Source organism: Meriones unguiculatus (genome assembly GCF_030254825.1).
Source record: "Meriones unguiculatus strain TT.TT164.6M chromosome 13 unlocalized genomic scaffold, Bangor_MerUng_6.1 Chr13_unordered_Scaffold_28, whole genome shotgun sequence".
In the NCBI taxonomy this organism is placed as follows: Eukaryota; Metazoa; Chordata; class Mammalia; order Rodentia; family Muridae; genus Meriones; species Meriones unguiculatus.
Genome location: NW_026843644.1, coordinates 12,455,657 through 12,477,553, shown reverse-complemented (window position 1 = coordinate 12,477,553; position 21,897 = coordinate 12,455,657). Strand labels below are relative to the sequence as shown.

At 38.2% G+C, this 21,897-nt stretch overlaps 1 protein-coding gene across 1 annotated transcript in view; it reads right to left on the bottom strand.

Annotated features, from left to right (window-relative positions):
- Window positions 1–422: 422 nt before the first annotated feature.
- The window catches only part of LOC132650603 (zinc finger protein 260-like), a gene marked incomplete at its 3' end in the record, with an annotated part of 153,824 nt that continues 132,349 nt past the window's right edge, over window positions 423–21,897 (bottom strand). Inside the window, exons 4-5 of the mRNA XM_060375952.1 lie at window positions 3,242–3,714; window positions 423–533 (exon numbers count right to left, since the gene is read on the bottom strand). Of these exons, the coding sequence (XP_060231935.1) occupies window positions 423–533; window positions 3,242–3,714 (584 nt within the window). The remainder of the gene's footprint in view (window positions 534–3,241; window positions 3,715–21,897) is intronic.

Below are 21,897 nucleotides of genomic sequence, written 5' to 3'. Positions count from 1 at the left end.
TAACACATTCATAAGTTTTCTTGCCAGTATGAATCCTTTCAAGATGATGAAGATTATAATGTGGAATGGTTTCACCATGTTTAAAAGCACTCACAGGCTTTCTATCCATTAGGATTTCTTTCCTGAGTGTGAAGATGATTCTGAAGTCCAAAAGTTTTTTTACATTGGTTACAGTCAGACAGCTTCTTTCCAGTATGTGTTCTTTTATGTATTAGGAGATGTTATGTACAAAGGCTTTGCCACATACTTATATTCATGTGGTTTCCCTGCAGAATGTGTTGTTGTCTTAGGAGATTACTGTTACATGCAAAGGCTTTATCACACTAATTAACCTCAGAAGGCTTCTCTCCAGTGTGTGTTTTTTTCATGTTTTCGAGACTACTCTGTTGTGCAAGGGCTTTATCATGTTGAGTATATTTATAAGGTTTCTTTCCAGTATGTGTTCTTTTATGCCGTATGAGAGTACTGTTTTCTGCAAAGGCTTTACCACACTGGTTACATTCATAAGGTTTCTCTCCAGTGTGTGTTCTTTTTTTTTTTTTTTTTTTTTCAATGCAGTTTATTCAGGAACATTGAACAATCCTCGGACCCCGGGGAAAGCCAGCCCACAGCTTAAATAGCCTCTGGGTAGCCAACCCAGGCGTGCCACGGGGGCAATGCAGATAGGTCCACATATATGGAAGCAAGCCAGATCCTCGGCCTTAGCCAAATGTGGAGTTGTTCGTGACAGAGAGCACTCACCATCGGGAAGGTGGAAGGCAGAAACCAGCTCCATCTTTAAGGCATAGCATTCCGCAGCTCTCTACAGTTCCCCCTTTTTGTTTTAGACGCATCAGGCAAGAGTAGAGGTCTGATCTCTGATATTAGAAATAAATTGGGACTTTGTACAGATGTTCATTTAGGTGTCATCCACCCAAAGAGCATCAGACCGTCCGATACCTTTTTCTCAGAGGCGGGACCTGGGGCATCAACCCGCATGCAATCAGACATGCTCTTCTCTGGGTCCAAAGCGGCTGACCCTGAGTGCAGTGCTTAGCCTCGCATCCTGAGAGTATCATTTTAGCTTTTTATGGTATCCAACCATGCTTGGGGAGAATGTCCTGCTTCAATGGCTGTAAAGGCCTGAATGATCATGGCTGCATCACACTGTTGTGAGACTCTAATCTTGCATATATACCACAGGCAAACCAAGGAGACCAACACCAGAAGGCCTGCTAACTCTCCCATGCCTGCCCATTCCTTCAGATGATTCCTGGCTGCAGCAATCCATGTTGATAATCCTCTGGCTAGTCCTGCGTCCACTCCGGTAGAATTTACTGTGACAATGGCCACTCTCAGCTGCTCCATCGTAGTATCGAATTCTCCAGTCCAATTACCTAAAATATAGCTCGACAATTGTTTAGACAGATTTGCAGCACAGGAAAAATTCTCATGTTGTATGCTAGTGACACAAAGTCCAGCATACTTTCATTGACAGCCAGGTTGAGCGATTTGCCATAGGGTATCAATTTGCTCCTGCAAGAGGTCAATCCTCTGATTGAACACCATCAAGCTTCCTTTTAGTTGAGCATTAATTCCTTTATGTACAACTAAGGCATGAGCTACATTGGCTAAATGATTATTCAGGGTTTGAGCAGTCTGCCCAGTATGACTCATGGCTAATGCCCTGGTGGTAGCTCCAACAGCCGTCAATGAGATGGTAGTAACAATGGTGGCTGTAGTTCCAAGATCCCTTTTCTGTCTGAAGAGAGTCATAGCGTGAGGGGCATCAATGGGCATAGGCACCCAGTGAGGCATGCGAGTAACCAGGGCATACCTAACTTTACTAGCATTCCAGCATTGGGCAAAAAAGCAAGTATCATTACCACAATTACTTGGCTCTATCTGGCTAATAATGAATAAAAATGGGGGATATAGACAAACAGGTGTGGGCTTATAGGAAATATTATGAGAAGCCTTAACCCCTCGTTGGAACATCCTGCGTCAGTTCTAGAACTAGCAGTGGTGGTGTCCGAGGTCTGAGTAGGTTCAGGAGACCATTGCCCCCAGGGGCGAGACGTGCTCCATGCCAATTGACTAACTCCATGTTTTCCTCCAATTTTGAAAGTCATTTAAGGTTCTTAAATTACTTTTTTCCCTTTTTTCTTAAATTTTTCATGAATTACACTTTATTCATTCTGCATCCCCCCATAAGCCCCTCCCTCCTCCCATCCCAATCCCACCCTCCCTCCTCCCTCTGCTTGCATGCCACTCCCCAAGTCCACTAATAGGGGAGGTTCTCCTCTCCTTTCTGATCTTAGTCTGTCAGTTCACATCAAAAGTGGCTGCATTGTCCTCTACTATGGCCTGGTAAGGCTGCTCCCCCCCAGAGGGAAGTGATCAAAGAGCAGGCCAATCAGATTATGTCAGAGGCAGTCCCTCTTCACATTACTATGTAACCCAATTGGACTCTGAACTGCCCTGGGCTACATCTGTGCAGGGGTTCTAGGTTATCTCCATGAATAGTCCTTGGTTGGAGTATGAGTCTCTGGGAAGTTCCCTATGTTCAAATTTTCTTGTTCTGTTGCTCTCCTTGTGGAGACCCTGTCCTCTCCAGCTCTTACTATTTCCCAGTTCTTACCTAAAATTCCGTTCACTCTGCCCAACAGTTGCCCACCAGGCTCAGCATCTGCTTTGATAGTCTGAAGGGCAGAGGCTTTCAGAGGCCCTCTGTGGTAGGTTCCTAGGTTGTTTCCTGTTTTCTTCTTCTTCTGATGTCCATCCTCTTTGCCTTTCTGGATGGGGTTTGGACGTTTTAGTTAGGGTCCTCTCTCTTGCTTAGTTTCTTTAGATGCACAGGTTTTAGTGGGTTTGTCCTATGTTGTATGTCTATATGAGTGAGTATATACCATGTGTGTCTTTTTGCTTCTGAGACAACTCACTCAGGATGATCCTTTCCAGATCCCACCATTTACCTGCAAATTTCATGATTTCCTTATTTTTCATTGCTGAGTAATATTCCATTGTGTAGATGTACCACAATTTCTGCATCCATTCTTCAGTTGAGGGGCATCTGGGTTGTTTCCAGCTTCTGGCTATTACAAATAAAGCTGCTACAAACATGGTTGAGCAAATGTCCTTTTTGTGTACTTGAGCCTCTTTTGGATATATGCCCAGGAGTGGTATGGCTGGATCTTGAGGAAGCGCTATTCCTAGTTGTCTGAGAAAGCGCCAGATTGATTTCCAGAGTGTGTGTTCTTTTATGCCGTATGAGATGACTGTTTTGTGCAAAGGCTTTACCACACTGGTTACATTCATAAGGTTTCTCTCCAGTGTGTTTTCTTTTATGCCTTAGGAGATTATTCTTCTTTGCAAAGGCATTACCACACTGGTTACATTCATAAGGTTTCTCTCCAGTGTGTGTTCTTTTATGGCTTAAGAGAGTACTGTTTTGTGCAAAGGTTTTACCACACTGGTTACATTCATAAGGTTTCTCTCCAGTGTGTGTTCTTCTATGGTTTATGAGATGCCTGTTTTTTGCAAAGGCTTTACCACATTGATTACATTTGTAAGGCTTCTCTCCTGTGTGTGTTCTTTTATGCTGTATGAGATCAGTGGTATAGGGGAAGGCTTTACCACAGAGAGTGCATTTAGAAGGTTTCTCTCCAGTATGACTGCTTTCATGCCTGCAAAGATAATTGGAACATGTGAAAGATTTACCACAGTCATTGCATTACACTTATAAATATATTTATCTATATGAATTTTGTAATTCAGTCTACTGGCAAAGAAGAATAAAATTTTAAAGTTTTATCACTTTATTTACTTTCATGGTTTTTCCCTTCATTATGGGTATTTTTGAAGATCCCTGTGATGGTAAGATCATTTGTTATGTGATTCACTATTACGGCATCATTTTTTTATAACAGGTTTTCTCATATATATGAAGAGTATTGTAAGAATTCAGAGTTTTACCACAGCAGGCCTTTTCACAAATTTTTGTACTGTATGAATGACACTTCATTTACAAAGTGAGCCAGGACAAGCAGAAGAAGTTCCAAATTCCTAGTATTCATAGGTATTTTCAGCAGTATGACTTTGCTGATGAATTCTCAGTGAAGTTGCAAAACCAATTAACAGTAACCATTTATCACATTCAGCAAATCTGCTCAAATTGGGGACTTCTACAAAATCAACTGTTCTTGGAGAAAGACAGGTACACTGCTTCTTTCAATATCTCTATACTCATGTGTCTTAGAAACATTGTGACATATGATATACCTATTTAAATTACAAGAATAATAAAAGATTCCCACATTGAATTAACACAGTTTGTTTTTGTTCATCATAGACATGTCATATATGGATTAAAGTTTCTCCACAACAATATTCTTGACTCTCATAAGCTGCTCCTCTCACTAAACTTTACAATGTTACTGCATGAATATGAGTAACACTAGTTGTACTATGAAATATTTGCTTACCGGAAGGTTTTGGACACATACTGATCACCTATTCAATGGGTATACCTCTTACAATATCTGACTAGATAGAATGAGACTAAACAGATTGGTAATTCAACTCAGTAGCTGTAATGTCTATATGATGTAAAGGGCATTTTCTGTTACAACATTATATTATTTTCTTCTATCTTAGGGGAGTGCCTTGCAAACACAAATCAGATACCTGACATTGAGGTACATGGAATTGTGAGATTTTAATGAACATCAGTACACTTAAAAGCAGTGCTTTTTTTGCACTGTTGCTTTTCTTTAAAACCTCCAGGACACAGCTATGCTGGTACATTCCTTTAATCCCAGCATTTGTGGAGACAGAAGCAGGCAGATCTGTGTGATTTTGAGAGCACACTGGTCTAACAAGCAAGTCTAAGTTAAGCCACAGCTACACAGAAAAAAAACTATTTCAATAACAGAAAATAAAAAGCAGCCAACAAAGAAACAAAAACCAAACTTTCAGGACACATTAAAATTTCTTAAGATTTATATCTGTATGAGTGTGCACATAAAGTTACCTTTTATTACATGTAGAGCTTTGAAAATGTTCTTCAATGGTATGGTCTTCCCAATTGTAGCCTAAAATAGAGTACTAGAAAATATATATTACTGGAAATATCATGTTATTATTAAAGCAAAACTTAAATCACTATCTTCTATGACCCTTAGAACTATGCCTGATTTATTCACCTCATTCTTCCTCATTCTCAATTGGAATTATAGAAAAGGATCAATAACAAAGTAAGACTTGTCTCCTTATTTTAAAAGTGAAAGAAAATTTGCTGTCTTACCTATAGCAGTGAGGTTTTTACAGGTCTCTAGCATCACATCTTTGTAGAGTTGTTTCTGTGATGGTTCCAGCAAAGCCCATTCTTCTTGGCTGAATTTCACATGCACATCATTGAAGGTCACTGAATTCTAAAATATGCCATGCATTTGTACAACAGAAAGAGTGGCAATAATATAAATTTATACTTCATTGGCAATAGAATCATATAATTCTAGTGCTGCTTCCATTTATTTTCTGCCACAGAAGTGCCAGTGTTAGATAGTTGGGTTCTGTGCATCATGTGAAGGAGGGGAGAAGAAAAAGCCTAAAGGTTAGATCATAAGGAAAACCAAAGGCGTGCTTTGGAAACCTGTGTTAAAGGAGTTTCATTAGTTTGTAAGGCATGAATATGAATTAGACATTAGTTGGGTTCTTGAGTGATCTATGAATCATCTTCAGTTACTTGAGCAAGTAGGTCAGAACCCTGTCATGAGACAGATGGAAGGAAAAAACACAGTCATCGTATTTTATCTAGCAACAAATGAGATGTGGATATCAGGGAACAGTGAAAAGACGGGTGGTGTCAGTCAAAAGACAACATGGTACTAAATATCATGTTTTCACCAGGGCTTAGAGATGTGGCATATCAGTATATGAAAAGGGGGGCTCATATATTTGTGGAAGGGAAAGTGGACTACAGTGAATAGATGGATAAAAATAATGTGAGTGGCAATCAACAATAATCATAGCTGATAACATCATATTTCTGATTAACCAAACAAAAGAAAAGGCATACAACACACAATTATTCTTTGATCATTGTTTTGTACACTTTCCTTTCTAAATCATGTATAGTCTATAGTTTAAAATAAAGACTAAAACTTTTCTATTAAAAAATAAGTGTTAATGTTATCACTAAGTCACTTTAGAAGAAAACTCAATAATGAGGTTTAACTGTGTCATATCTGAACTTTTTGAATAGGATATAGCTTTGGAGTAGACATGCCAATTAATGTGGACAAAGACAATCAGAAAAGAGAGTGAAATAGAAAGAGAGAGACAGAGACATACAGAGAGAAATTAAGAGATGGACAGTACTAAGTACACATCAGAGAAATTTATGAACAGTTACTAATGACAAAAAATGATGGACAAGCTGGCTGTATTCTGTCATGCCTTAAATTACATCACTCAGGAGGTAGAGGCAGGTGTATCTTATTGAATTGGATGCCAGCATGATCTATGCAAAGAGTTCCAGGACAGCGAGACCTATATAGTAAGACAGAGCTTCCCCTAAAAGTCAATCAAACAAACACAAAAGATTGAAATAACTGAGAAGTCTTTACTGAAGCTTCTACAAGGAATTATACATTCACTCCAGTTGTATTCATTTTCCAGAAATCTGCACTGCCCTAGCTCAAACTGCAACTTTAATAAGATCTTGCTATAAGGGAATGCATGCTTAAACAGCTAAAAATAGAAAGATGAAAATATTAGCAATGTAAATAATGATCATAAGTAAGCAACATAAGGCAGGAGGGATGGCTCAGCAGTGAGGAGCTCTTGCTGCTCTTGCAAGTAATTGGTCTCAATTGTCAGTGTTTAACTGGGACCCACTACTATCAATTGCTATAAGTTCATGAGTTCTGAACACATCTTTGGACTACTGTGATAATCAGGCACACAAGAGGTTCATATTCATGCATGCAATCAAAATACTCATATTCAGTAAAAATTAAAAACAGATCCCAGATTGCAGAGCTGATTGCATACTGTGACTAATCAGCAGGGTAGCAGAGACTGCACAGTGACAAATAGTTGGAAATGTTGGCCCCCAAACACCATTGACTGTGTTTACCAGGTGATAAGAAACCCAATGATGAGAAAAAAAAATGGGTTCAACCTCAGAGCTCCCAGCTAATCCCTGGAAAATTTCCTGGGCTGTTTAGGCAGGAGTAAGGTTTTCAAGCAAATAGACCCAAGAGGCATGTCCTGATCACCTTTCCCGGCTGAACTGTGCACTCCAGGGCACCAGAGACTGGGATCCCCAGTCTTGAGAAAACCCCACAGGGAAGGAAGCAAGTGGGGCTGACCTCAGGTCACCCAGTCTATCCCTGGAAAAGGTCCTGTAGACTTGTGGGTGTACAGCAGCCAGACCTGAGTGGGGTTCCAGCTGCCAGCTCTGCACACCTGACTCTCTGTCACAGACAGAACTGTGTGCCCCAGGGCACTAGAGTCTGGGTTTCTCTGTTGGAAGAAAATCCCACAAAGAGGGAAACAGCAGGTCCCAGCTTAGAGCACTCAGATGACCCCCACCACCACTACCACCACCACAAACAGGAATGTTCTCAGGAAAAGTTCTCAGGTTCCTGCCAGTCACCAGCTTGGAGCAACAACACACAAGCGAGTGCCTACACACTCTACACGCCCCCCGAACAGTATAGACTGGGTCTTCCTGTAGGGAGAAAACCCAAAGTTGGGGGGAAATATCTGGCCCTACCTCAGGGCCAGAAACTTTTCTAGCTCCAGAATTTCTGGTTATCCACAGGCTCCAGACTCTAGCTTCCTGCTGTACACATGAGAGTGGTGCTCACCTGCCACTGATTACCACTTGGGTACTGGGGCACAGAGCTCCAAACTCAGACCTACAGAAGCCTGGGTTCCCCAAGATTAACCCCCAGATACAGCTCCAAAGGACAACCAGTTTTCCCTAACTAAACTGACTAAACCACAAGGCAACCAGGTTACAGCAGCAGCTCACTAAATTTACAGCAAGAAACCCAGCAGCAGGGCAGCTGTCTCCAGGACTTCTCTGGATGAGAGGATAGTCCCCTTTACTAACAAAGGCCACAATTACTATTCAGGTCTGCATGCCTGTGGTGAGCTGTGGCAATTCCTGAAAATCACCTGACATTCAGTGACCATACCCAAAAAGCTGAGGAGGTCTCCTTTGGGAAAAATCATCTTCCTGCCAAGGGGATTTGACCCACAACAGGATTCCAGGAAGTAACAGAAACAAACACCCAATACCTAAGATAGCCAAATGGGTAGAGGCCAGTATAAAGGCTCAACCAACAAAAGACAGAGCAATGTGGCATCTCCAGAACCCAGTTATCCAGGAGCAAGCAGCCCTGGATACCCCAGTGTAAATGAAATTCAAGAAGATGACCTTACATCTGTGCTTATGAACAGGAAAATAGAGGAAACAAATACACTGCGTAAAGATCTAGAGGAAGATAAAGTCAAACATATTATTTCCATCTGCAAAGAAATGGAAGAAGATAAAGTCAAACAGATTATGGACATCCAAAAAGAAATACAGGAAGTTGCAGGCAAACAATTGTGTCCTTTAGAGAGGAAACATTTAAATCACTGAAAGAAGTTAAAGAAACAGATGATTGTTCAAACAGCTGAAGGAATTGAAGGAGAATACAGTCAGCAAGGTGAAGGAAATCAATAAAAAGGCTCAAGATATGATGATAGAATTGGAAAAATTAAAGAAAACACAAATGGAGGAAATTGTGGAGAGAAAGAAGTTAGGAAAGAAAACAGGAACTACAGAGGTAAACATATCCAATATACTCTGAGAGATGGAAGAAAGAATCTCAGGTGTGAAAGACACAATGGAAGAAATCAATCTATCCATCAAAGAAAATGTTAAATCTAAAAAAAATTTTGACAGAGACCATCCAAGAAATCCAAGACAACATGAAAAGACAAAACCTAAGAAAAATAAGAATAGAGGAAAAAGAAGATTCCCTCCTCCAAGACCCAGAAAATATTTTCAGCAAAATCATAGAAGAAAATTTCCCCAACTTAAAATAGAGGCCTGTAAGAATACAAGAGACCTACAGAACACCCAATAAATTAGACCATAAAAGAAAATCCTCCCACCACATAATAAACAGTAAGTATACAGAACAAAGAAAAACTACTAAAAGCTTCAAGGGAAAAAGGCCTAGTAACACATAATGGCAAACCTATCAGAATCACACCTGACTTCTCAACAGAGACTATGAACGCCAGAAGTGTCTGACCAGTTATCATGCAGAACCTAAGAGAACATAGATGTCCGCCCAGGCTACTATACCCAGAAAAAGTCTCAGTCATTATAATGGAGCAAACAATATATTTAATAACAAAAACAAATTTAAACAATACCTACCCACAAATCCATAGGTACAGAAGCTCCTAGAAAGAAAACTATCACCCAGGAAAGCTAACTACATTCAGGAAAAGACAGGGAATAAATAATGTCATTACAGGAAAACTAAAAGTAACCAAGCACACAAACACAGTATCACAACCAATATCAAAATAAAAGGAACTAACAGCCACTGCAGGTTAATTTCCCTCAACATCAAGTCACTTAACTCTCCAATAAAGACACAGACTAACAGAATGGATACGTAAACAAGACCCAACAATCTGTTGGATACGAGAAACGAAACACATATTAAGTCACAAACGTAGACATTACATAAGAGTAAAGAGCTGGAAGGGTCCAAGAAAATGGACCTAAGAAACAAGCAGGAGTAGCCATTCTAATATCAAATAAAATATATTTTCAACCAAAATTAATCAAAAGACATGAGGAAGGTCATTTCATACTCATCAAAGGAAAATTCTGCCAAGAAGAAATCACAGTTCTGAACATCTATGCCTCAAATACAAAGGTACCCACGATTGTAAAAGAAACATTAATAAAACCTAAACCACACACATATCCCCATACATTATTAGTGGAGGCTTCAACACCCTACTCTCAACAAAGTATAGGTCAACAAAACAGAAATTAAAAAAATATATATATCTCTAACAGAGGTCATGAATCAAATGGACCTAACAGACATCTACAGAACCTTACACCCAAACACAAAAGAATTTACTGCTCAGCACCTCATGGAACCTTCTCCAAAATAGACCATATCGTTGGTCACAAAGTGAGCCTCAACAGATACAAAAAGATTGAAATAATCCCTTGTATCCTATCTAATTACCATGGACTAAAGCTGGACCTCAACAACAACAGAAATAGTAAAAAGCCTACACACACATGGAAACTGAACAACTCACTACTAAACGACAGCTGGGTAAGGGAAGAAATAAAGAAAGAAATTAATCTTTCTAGAATTCAATGAAAATGAAGACACAAACATATGGGACATGATGAAAACAGTACTAAGAGGAAAGTTCTTAGCACGAACTGTCTTCAAGAAGAAATTTGTAACATCTCATATAATCAACTTAATGATTAATAATTATTAATTAACTTAATAATCAACCTAAAAGCCCTAGAAAAAAAGAAGCAGACACAGCAAAAAGGAATAGACACCTGGAAATAATCAAACTCAGGAGTGAAATCAGTAAATTAGAAACAAATAAAACATTTCAAAGAATCAATATAACCAAGAGCTGGTTCTTTGAGAAAATCAAGAAGATAGACAAACCCTTAGCCAAACTAATGAAAAGGCAGAGAGACACTATCCAAATTAACAAAATCAGAAATGAAAACAGGGACAAAACCAAAGACACTGAGGAAATCCAAACAATCGTTAGGATTTACTTCAAAAGTCTTTATGCCACACAATTTGAAAATCTAAATGAAATGGACAATTTTCTTGGTTGACTCAACTTACCAAGGCTGAATCAAGACCAGGTAAATCAATAAAATATTTCTGTATCCACTAAGGAAATAGAAACATTCATCAAATGTTTCCAATCCACAAAAAGCTCAGGGCCAGATGGTTTCAGTGAAGAATTCTACCAGACCTTCAAATAAGAGGTAACTCCAGCTCTCTTCAATATATTCCACAAAATAGAAACAAAAGGAACACTACCAAACTCATTCACTGAAGCCACAGTCACCTTGTAACCTAAACCTCACAAATACACAACCATGAAAGATAATTTCAGGCCAATCTCCCTTATAAACATTGATGCAAAAATACTCAACAAAATACTTTGGAAACCCAATACAAGAACACATCAAATATATCATCCACTATGACCATATAGGCTTCATGCCAGGTATGCTGGGGTGGTTCAATATACAAAAATCCATCAATGTAATCTACATTGAAAAAATTGAAAGAAAAAACATGATAATCTCCTTCGATGCTGAAAAAGCATTTGAAAAAATCCAGCATCCATTCATGTTTAAAGTCTTGGAGAGATCAGGGATACATGGCACATAACTAAACATAGTAAAGGCAATATACAGCAAGCCTATAGCCAATATCAAGCTAAATGGAGAGAAACTTAAATCAATCCCACTGAAATCAGGGACAAGACAAGGCTGCCCACTCTCTCCATATCTCTTCAACATAGTTCTGGAAGTCCTTGCTAGAGCACTTAGACAGTTGAAAGAGATCAAGGGGATACAAATTGGAAAGGAAGAAGTCAAATTACCACTATTTGCAGATGATATGATAGTATACTCGAGTAACTCCAAAAATTCTACCAGAGAACTCCTACAGGTGATAAACACCTTTGGCAAAGGGGCTGGATACAAAATTAACTCAGAAAAATCAGTAGCCCTCCTGTATACAAAAGACAAAAGAGCTGAGAAAGAATTTAGGGAACCAACCCCCTTCACAATAGCCCCAAAGGACATAAAGTATCTTGGTGTGACCATAACCAAGCAAGTCAAAGACTTGCATGAAAAAAAATTTCAAGTCTTTGAAGAAAGAATTAGAAGATTTCAGAAGATGGAACTATCTTCCATGTTCATAGTTTGGCAGGATTAACATAGTAAAATTGGACATCTTACCAAAAGCAATCAACAGATTCAATGCAATTTCCATCAAAATACCAACAGAATACTTTGCAGACCTTGATAGAAGATTTCTCAACTTCATATGGGATACAAGGAAAGCAGTCCTTAGAGGAGTGTTAACAGCACTAAAGGCCTTCGTAAGCTATTGGAGACATCCCATACAAGCAACTTAATGGCACACCTAAAAGCCCTAGGAAAAAAGAAGCAGGCACACCCAGCAGGAGTAGACCACTAGGAAAAACCAAACTCAGGACTGAAATCAGTAAATTAGAAACAAAGATAATAATTCAAAGGATCAAAGAAACCAAGAGGTAGTTCTTTGAGAAAATCAAAAACACAGACAAACTCTTAGCCAAACTAAATAAATGGCAGAAAGATACTATCCAAATCCACAAAGTCTGAAAGAAAGATCTAACAGACACTGAGAAAATCCAAAGAACCATTAACTCTTATGTCAAAAGCCTATATGACACAAAATTTGAAAATCTACAATTCTCTTTAGATTCCACTTACCAAAGTTGAATCAATTCAGGTAAAGATATTAAATAGTCTTATAGTGCTTAAGACAATAGAGGCAGACACCAAAATACTCCCAACCAAAAAATTCCAAGGGCCAGATCATTTCAGAGCAGAATTCTACAAGACCTTCAAAGGAGAGCAAATACTGATATTCTCCAAATTATTCCACAAAATAGAAATGTATGCAACATGAACAAATTCCTTTTGTAAGACCACAGTCACCTTGATGAATCCTCAAAGCTCCCCAAAAAGAAAGAGAATTTCAGACCAATCTCTTTTATGAACAATGATGTAAAAATACTCAATAAAATACTCGCAAATCAAATCCAAGAACATATCAAATATATCATCCACCATAACCAAGTAATCTTCATCCCAGGCATGCAGGGGTGGTTAAGTCTATGGAATCCATCAATGTAATCCACCATATAAACACATTGAAAAAAAAAACACAACAACACAGGACCAGTTTCTTAGATGCTGAAAAAGCATTTGACAACATACAACAGTTATTCTTGTTTACAGTCCTGGAGAGACCAGGGACAAAGGCACATATCTAAAAATAGTAAAGACAGTATACAGAAATCCTATAGCTAACATCAAACTAAATGAAAAGAAGGTTAAATCAATTCTACTGGACTCAAGGACAAGACAAGGCTACACACTCTCTCCAAATCTCTTCAATATAGTACTCAAAGTCCTATCTAGGGCAATAAGACAACTAACAGAGATCAAGGGGACACAAATTGATAAGGAAAAAGTCAAATATCACTATTCACAGATATGACAGTATACAAAAATGACCCCAACAATTCTACTGTAGGAAATGCCTACAGTTGAAAAACACTTCAGCAAAGTAGCTGGATATAAAGTTAACTAAAAAACAAAAATCAGTAGCAGTCTTGTATACAAAAGACAAATGGACTGAGAAAGAATTAGGAAAATAACACAGTTTACAATAGCCAGGAAAAAAAATCCAACATAATATATCTTGATGTTATCCTCACAAGCCATTGAAAAACCTATATGAAAAAAAAAAAACTTCAAGTCTCTGAAGAAAGAAATTGAAAAAGATACCAGAAGATAGAAATATCTCTCATGCTCATGGATCAGTAGGATCAACATAACAAAAATTGCCATGGTACCAAAAACAATATACAGATTCAATGATATTCCTATCAAAATATCAAAACAATTCCTTAAGGAACTCGAGAAAAACAATTCTCAGTTTTATATGGAAAAATAAAAAAGACAGAATAGCTAAAACAATCCTGTACAATAGCAGATCTTCAGTAGGTATCACCATTCTTCATCTCAAGCTCTACTATAAATGAATAGTAATAAAAACTGCACAGTACTGGAATAAAGACAGAATGGTGGATCAATGGAATTGAAGTGAAGATCCATAAATAAACCCACACACCTATGGACACTTGATTTTCGTCAAAGAATCCAAAACCATGCAATGGAAAAAGGACAGCATCTTCAACAAATGGTGCAGGTCTAACTGGAAGTCCACATGTGGAAAAATAAAAGTAGATCCGTATTTATCACCCTGCAGTAAACTAAAGTTCAAGTTGATCAAAGACTTTCAACATAAAACCAGATATTCAAAATCTGTTAGAAGAAAAAGTGGGAAAGAGCCTTGATGTCATTGGCATAGAGGATAACTTATTATACAGAATACCAAGAGCACTGGCTCCAAAATCAACAATTAATAAATAGGATCTCATGAAATGAAAAGATTCTATGAAGCAAAGAACTTTGTCAATAGAACAAAATGACAACCTACAGCCTGAGAAAGACATTCTCCAACCCTACAAACAACAGAGAGCTCTCTAAAGAGCTCTATAAATAACAAACAAAATATATAAAGAGCGCTATAAATTAAACTCCAACAAACCAAATAATGCACTTTCAAACTGGGGTACAGAACTAAACAGAGAATTCTCTACAGAGGAATATCAAATAGTGGAAAACACTTAAATAAATGCTCAATATCCATAGTCATCATGGAAATGCAAATCAAAACTACACTGACATTCCATCTTAAACCCATCATGGCTAAGAAAAAAACCTGAAATGACAGCATGTGCTAGTTAGAATGTGAAGAAAGAGGAACACTCCTCCATTGCTGGTGGGAGTGCAACTTATACAACCACTTTAGGAATCAATCTGATACTTTCTCAGACAATTGGAAATAGTATTACTTCAAGACCCAGCTATACCATTCCTGGGCATATAACAAAAAGATGCTCCACCATTTAACAAAGACATTTGTTCAACTATGTTCATAGCATCTATATTCATAATAGCCAGAATTGTGAAACAACCTACATGTCTCTCAACTGAACAATGGTGACAGAAATTGTGGTATATTTACATAATGCAATGCTACTCATGTATTTAAAATAGGAAACCATGAATTTTCAGGCAAGTGGATAGAACTACAAATGATCATCCTAAGTGAGGTAACCCTGAAGCAGAAAGACATGCATGGTATATAATCTTTTGTAAGTGGATAATAGCCAGAATACAGGATAAATGTACTACAATCCACAGACCTAAAGGAGCTAAATTAAAAGGAGGACCCTATGAAGGATGCTCAATTCTCATTCAAAAGGGCAAATAGAATCGACACCAGAAGTGACTAAAGAGAGGGAACAGAGTGAGCGCTTAACATACATGTCCTCTGAAAGTCTCTACCCAGCAGGGGATCAAAGCAGATGCTAAGACTCACAGCCAAACATTTAGCAGAGCACAGGGGGGTCATAGGAAAGTCTTGGGGGATAGAAAGACCCATAGCTGACAGGACCTCCATAAGAAGACCAACAAGGACAACAAATCTGGGGCCACTGGGACTTGCAGAGATTGATGGACCCACCAAAGACCATTCATGAAGAGGAACCAGACCTCTGCTCAGATGTAGCTGATAGGCAGCTCAGTCTCCATGTTCGATCCATAGTAAGGGGAGAAGGTGCTGGCTTTGACATGGACTCTGTTGTCTGCTATTTGATCATTTCTCCTTGGTGGAGGGGGCATTGCTACGCCACAGAGGAAGAGGATGCAGGAAGTCCTAGTGAGACTTGATAGGCTGGGATCAGATGGTAGGAGAGGAGGGTTCCCTGTATCTGAGATATAGGAAGTGGGATAAGGAGGAAAGAAGAATGGATGGTGAGACAAGGAAGAGTCAAGGGAGAAGATTACAATTGGAATGTTAAGTGGAGAAATTATTTTTTAATTTAATTAATTTATTTATTACAACGTGTTCACTTTGTATCCTTGCCATAGCCCCCTCCATCATCTCCTCCCAGTCCCACCCACCCTCCTTCTTCTGCCCCTATGCCCTTTCTCTAGTCTCCCAATTGTGGAGGAATTCCTTCCCTTCTAGCTTATCAGGTCTCATCAAGGATGGCTGCATCATCTTCCTCTGTGGCCTTGCAAGGCTGCACCACCCAGGAGGAGGTGATCAAAGACTCAAGTTCATGTCAGAGAATTAAAAAAAACAAATTTAAATTAAAAATAAATTAAATGTGAATAAAACAAACAAATAAAATTAAAAAAAAAAAAACAAATACAACAGGTAAGAAGAGTGTCACACACCTACTATTCGATGACTCGGAAAGCTCAGATCGTGTTAGTGTCATGAGTAAATGGCATCCTAAGAATTTAAATATACTCCCTGTCAAATTTCAAATGGAAGATGTTGATGAAGATCAACACACTAACCTATGCTTACATACAAAACAAAAGAAAATAAATACCTAAAACTCTATATTCCATGCTCAGCACTCAATGATGGTGATGTTGATGCCAGGCATGTTGGCCTAGATTTAAGCCCAACACTTAACTGGAGTTAGAGTTGTAAGTTCAAAACTAGCCTGGTCTACATACAAACTTTCAGGAAACATCCAGGAACTCTGGGACATTATGACAACACAAAACATGCTGATAATCAGATTAGAAGAAGGATGAGATCAAACGTCCAGAAGATATTTTCAACAAAATCATACAAGAAAAATTTCTTAACCTAAAGAAGAAGATGTCTATGAAGGCACAAGAAGCATACAAAACACCAAAGAGACTGGACCAGAAAAGAAAGTCCTCTTAGCACAGAATAATCAAAATACAAAACATGCAGAACAAAGAAAGAATATGAAAAGCTGCAACTGAAAACAAAAAAAAACAAACCAAACTAACCAACAAATCAGACAAACAAACAAACAAAAAAAAAACAAGCAAAAAAGAAAAAGGCAAATCTATTGGAATTAATCCTGTATTCCTGTATTCTCAGTTAAAATGCTAGAAGTTGAACAGCTTAGACAGAGTGCTTCTGACTCTAAAACCTACAGAAGCCAAGACAAATTATTAACCATGCCCAGAAAGTTTCAATCAGCAAATGAAGAAAATAAGATGTTTCATGATAAGGTCAAATTTAAACAATATGTATCTATAAATATAGCCCAACACAGGGTGCTAAAACCACCACCACCACCACCACCATCAAAATACCAGGATTTACAATCACTGTTTTTTGATATCTCTTAATACCATTGACCCAAATTCAGCAATAAAAAGACACAGGCTCACAAAAATGGATGATAAAACAAAATCCACCCTTCTTCTAAATACATCAAACACAGCTTCACATCAAGAAAGACATTATCTCAAGGAAAAGATATTCCAAATAAATGAATTAGAGTATCAAGCTTGTAAAGCGATTTTAATATCTAACAAAACAGACTTCAAAAACAACTAATCAAAAGATGGTAAAGGACATGACATATATTTAAAAAAAAAAAAAACTCCAGCAATATAACATTTCAATACTTAACATCTGTGCCCCAAACATAAGAGCAACCAAGTTATAAAAGAAACCCTTCTGCAGATTACATCACTTCCTGGCCCTCATAAACTGATAGGGGAAGACTTCAATATATCACTCTCACCAATGGACAGGTCCTCCTGACCAAACTGAACAGAGAAATGGTCCAGATAACTAACATCAAAACACTACCCAAGTGTTGTTTACAGAACATCCACCTAAGCAAAAAGATTGTTCTCTCTTCTCAGCAACACATATATTGTTCTCCAAAATTGATGATATACTTGAACAGTGGAAGTCTCTAAAGATATAAGAAACTTGCAATAACCTCCTGCATCCTATCAGACCACAAAGGTTTAAAACATCACATCACCAATAACAAAATCAATAGACAGCTTACAAACTCATAGAAATTGAACAACACTCCATTGAATAAAAAATGGATCCAAACTGAAATAAAGAAAGAAATTATAGACTTTCTAGAAGTCAATGAAATGAAAACACAACATATCAAAAGTCATAGTACACAATGGAATTGTTGACCAGAAGACAGTTCATACCACTAAGTACATTTAGAAAAAATAAACAGAAAGATCTCTTAGTAGCAACTTAACAGCACACCTAAATACTCTAGAAAAAAAAAGAAGTAAACAAACCAAAAAGGAGTAGACAGTGAGAAATTACTGAACTGTGTCTTCACTGGTAAAACCGAATGTTTCCACAGGAAAAGAAAGGTGGATTCAATCAAAATTGATAATGATTAGATTTGAATAGTAGAGATCTCCTGAATAAGCAGAGGTAACTAACTGTTCTTCAGACAGTGTGGTCATTCAGTCCAAACTAACTTAATAAAGACTAGTGTTTTCTTCTTAAATGAAAAAGGATACTTTTGTTGTTTCATATTAAAAACAGTTAAGAGGTTTAAAATGTTTGAAGTAAGTTCAAAGGTATAAACTTGTTTGAGTTGGTATAATTTGGAGTGAATATAACATATTTGAGCAGCGTGGTGATAAACCATGCATTTAATCCTAGCAGAGACAAGCAATTCTCTATTAATTAGTTGTTTTCTAAATTCAGGAGTTACAATGACAGGGTGTTGGTGGTTCATAGCCTTAATCCCAGCGTTTGGGAGGCACGTGCCTTTTATATAACACCTGGGAGGCAGAGGTAGGCACATAGGATTTACAGTGATTTTATTCAAAAGCTGCTTGTAATAGGCAGGCAGAAAATCAAAGTGAATGCCCTTTATTATCTAGAAATAAATACACTTTAAGGTATATTTGTAAACTTTCAAAGATTTTTTAAACTTTAATTGAGATATGCTTTTTCTATTAAAAAAAAACATTTTGCCCTATAAAAGATATAACATGCCTGAAAAGGTACGACCCTCACCCCTGAATTAGGGATGGGGCAGGGTTTTGATTTAATCTTTTCAGGAGAATAAAATCATCCAACTAAAGTATATGGAGATCTCTGGACACATGAACCTTCTGAAGAAAATGACAGATCACAAAAAAAATGTCAAAAGAGAAGGAGTAAACTGGCCAACTGATATCACTCACCTTCATGTTGTCTCTTCTGCCTTCTACAGACAGAAATGCAAATTGTCTTTATGTGATTGCTAAAGAACAATCCAAAATCTTTATCTCATATCAGAAAAGCCACCTGGTAAGAAACAGAGGAAAACAGAAAAATAAGGGATGATTCTATTGTCACAGATCTCATAATCTTCTGGCATGATGTGACTTCTGTACTTACCACAAACTTCAATAATCAAGAATGTGTACAGTGTTTGTGAAAGAATGTGGGGGTGAGAGAAAAAGCCAAAAAATAAGACTAAAATATAGCCAAGTTTACATGAAAAGATGTAAGTAAACCCTAGCATGAAAAATTTGCACTGGGCCAGAGATACCTTTGATTTTATAATTAATACAAATTAAATAAACACGTATTTCACAACTGCTACAAGCAAACACAAAGTGACACCTAAACTGTTATATTTCTGACCCTCCATCTACTACTAACCTCCTTTCCAGAGAGCCTTTTTGCTCTGGAAGTGGAAAATGGAGTTGATCATAAAGATAAGCTATGGCTTGCAGTCCCTCATATCCCCTTGTAGATTCAGGCACAGCCCAGCCCTTGTGGACACTCACACACAAAAAAATTTTGGAGAATAATTTAGTTTCTGTTTCCTACTGCATGAATTATGTCACAAGAAGTGAAATATGCCCTATCCACTTATTTAAAACCAGGCACCCCTGACAAAATTCTGCATCTCAGAAATTCCTTTTATACCCTGGAATTGAATTTCGCTAAACCACGCCATTGTGGCCGGTGGAAGTTGAAAGGTTAAAAAAAAGTAATCAAATATTGCTGAAAGATGACCACCACCACCTCTTTTCTTCCAGTTTCAAAACAATTTGTAAAATTTGTTACACAAAGATGTATGTGGAATACAACATTCATCATTTCTAGAAATGAAACCTTCAGTTTTCCAATCTGTCCACTGCAAAACCAATGCCTGATATTTCTACTGCCCAGGCCACAAAATCCTCACTTCTCTGGACAATCAACTCTCAGGAAGGATCAGAGGCCACGGGTCTCTGACAAGATCACCACACAGAGACAAATAGAACTACAGCCTGAACCACAGTCTGAACCACAGTCTGAACCACAGTCCATCTCGGCCAAAGCAGATCAGGCTGTGATAGCTCAGCAGCCTGCTCTTCCTGACCTGGAGACAATGGCCCCACACTCAGCATGACATGGCCTCTGGTCTCACCCACAGCTATTTAGAGCTACATCAGAGGAAAATCCCAGAACAAACCCATAAACTACCTCCCACTGTTGCTCCTGCCTGCTAGGCCTGCCCAGAGTACATCACTAGCTTGAACAATAGAGCTGAGTCTCAGGGGAGTAGTAGATCCTCTACCAGTGGATCAAAGATCAAATGATGCAGATAGCAGAGGCATTCTAGCTTTGCCCTAACCCCTATGGGCACACAGAATGCTAATGTTGTTATAAAAGAATGAAAATCCCAATTGTTCTCTTTTAAAACTTGCTAGCACAGAGAGGCAGAGAAAGCGCCCATCTGACCCTGCTACTCACCTCACCTCCAAGAGTAAAAAGCCCCAAAAGCTCACCAGTTCAGATGACAGCTCAGGGGAGATAGACCAAAGGAACCCTAGGCCAAAGGCTTTCTAGCTCAAAGCTCAAAAAGCCCAAAATCTACCATGCTAAAACTCCTTCCACTTTTACACTCTGTCTTAAATACATTTCAGCTGAAAGTTTCACTTTCTCTTTAATCCCTGTCAGCTGGTTTCTTGCTTTGCCTCTTGATCTAGGGTGAACATCATTTCATCCGGTGCACAGAGAGATTTTTGAATTAAAGGTATGTTCTAGGGCTGATGGAACCATAACATAATCACCGGTTTACAATAAATTGTAAGTTTTTGGAATTAAGGTTTGTGTTAGGGCTCACCCACACCAAACAAAGCACAGGTTTTTACAGTTCACAATCTAAGGGATCACACTGGCATCAAATATCCTGCAACATCCTCATATTGGAAATGTTTTAAAATACAATCTTCCACTTTTCCAGGGCACCTGCTCATCTTCCAAAATACAGGTCATTTATATTGCACATTCCATTACACGATCAGTGTCTAGTGCAATCGTCTCTACCTCATAGTTGGGAAGTCCTTCAGCCAAACTTCTGTCAAAGCCAAACAGTAACAACCATTAAAGAAACAAATGGCCATGAATTTGAAAGCAAGGAGTAGTTAATGGGAGCTCAATGAAAATGAGAAATAAAACAAAAAGAATATGGCTGTACCTAGGAATGTCGGAGTAGAAAGTTTATTATAGATAGACTAGAGAACATAGTCAGACACAAGAAAATCTGGGATAATCTAGAGTTGACATAACCCTGAGCTTTGTGAGATGAGAGGAGAGAGGGAAGTGGAGAGCCAGAACAAAGGGCCAGGAGGATAAATGATAAATGAAAAAGACCAGGTAACCAAAACAGTTGGAATATATAAGCATGGAGGAGGGCAGCTCAACTCCTGGGCTAGAGATCTGTGTTTGACACCCATACCTTGTAACAGGTAAGGACTGAGGGATACTGGAAGAACCTGACAGCAAAATCTGCATTGATTGTTAAGTAGCCACCTTAACCATTCATCCCAGCATTTGAGAGGTATAAGTAGAGAGGAATGAGAAGGTTGAAATGATTTCATTATAATCGCAAAAATTATTTTTAAAAGTTGAAAATGGCCTTATGGTCCAATATTCCTCAGGTACTTCAAGTGTGTATTAGAGCACACAAAGTATTACTCACACCTTTTCTATCAGGTTGTTCATTTTCAATGGGGGGGGAGGAAACATGCCTGTTAGTCACTACCACAGCAGTTTATCCAGAACTTCTGTGTTGTTTGAACTCGTGCAACTATAGAAATTTGCTTCCCAGAAACAACTTCAGCAACTAATCCATATTCTTGATTCCCTTTGTGTA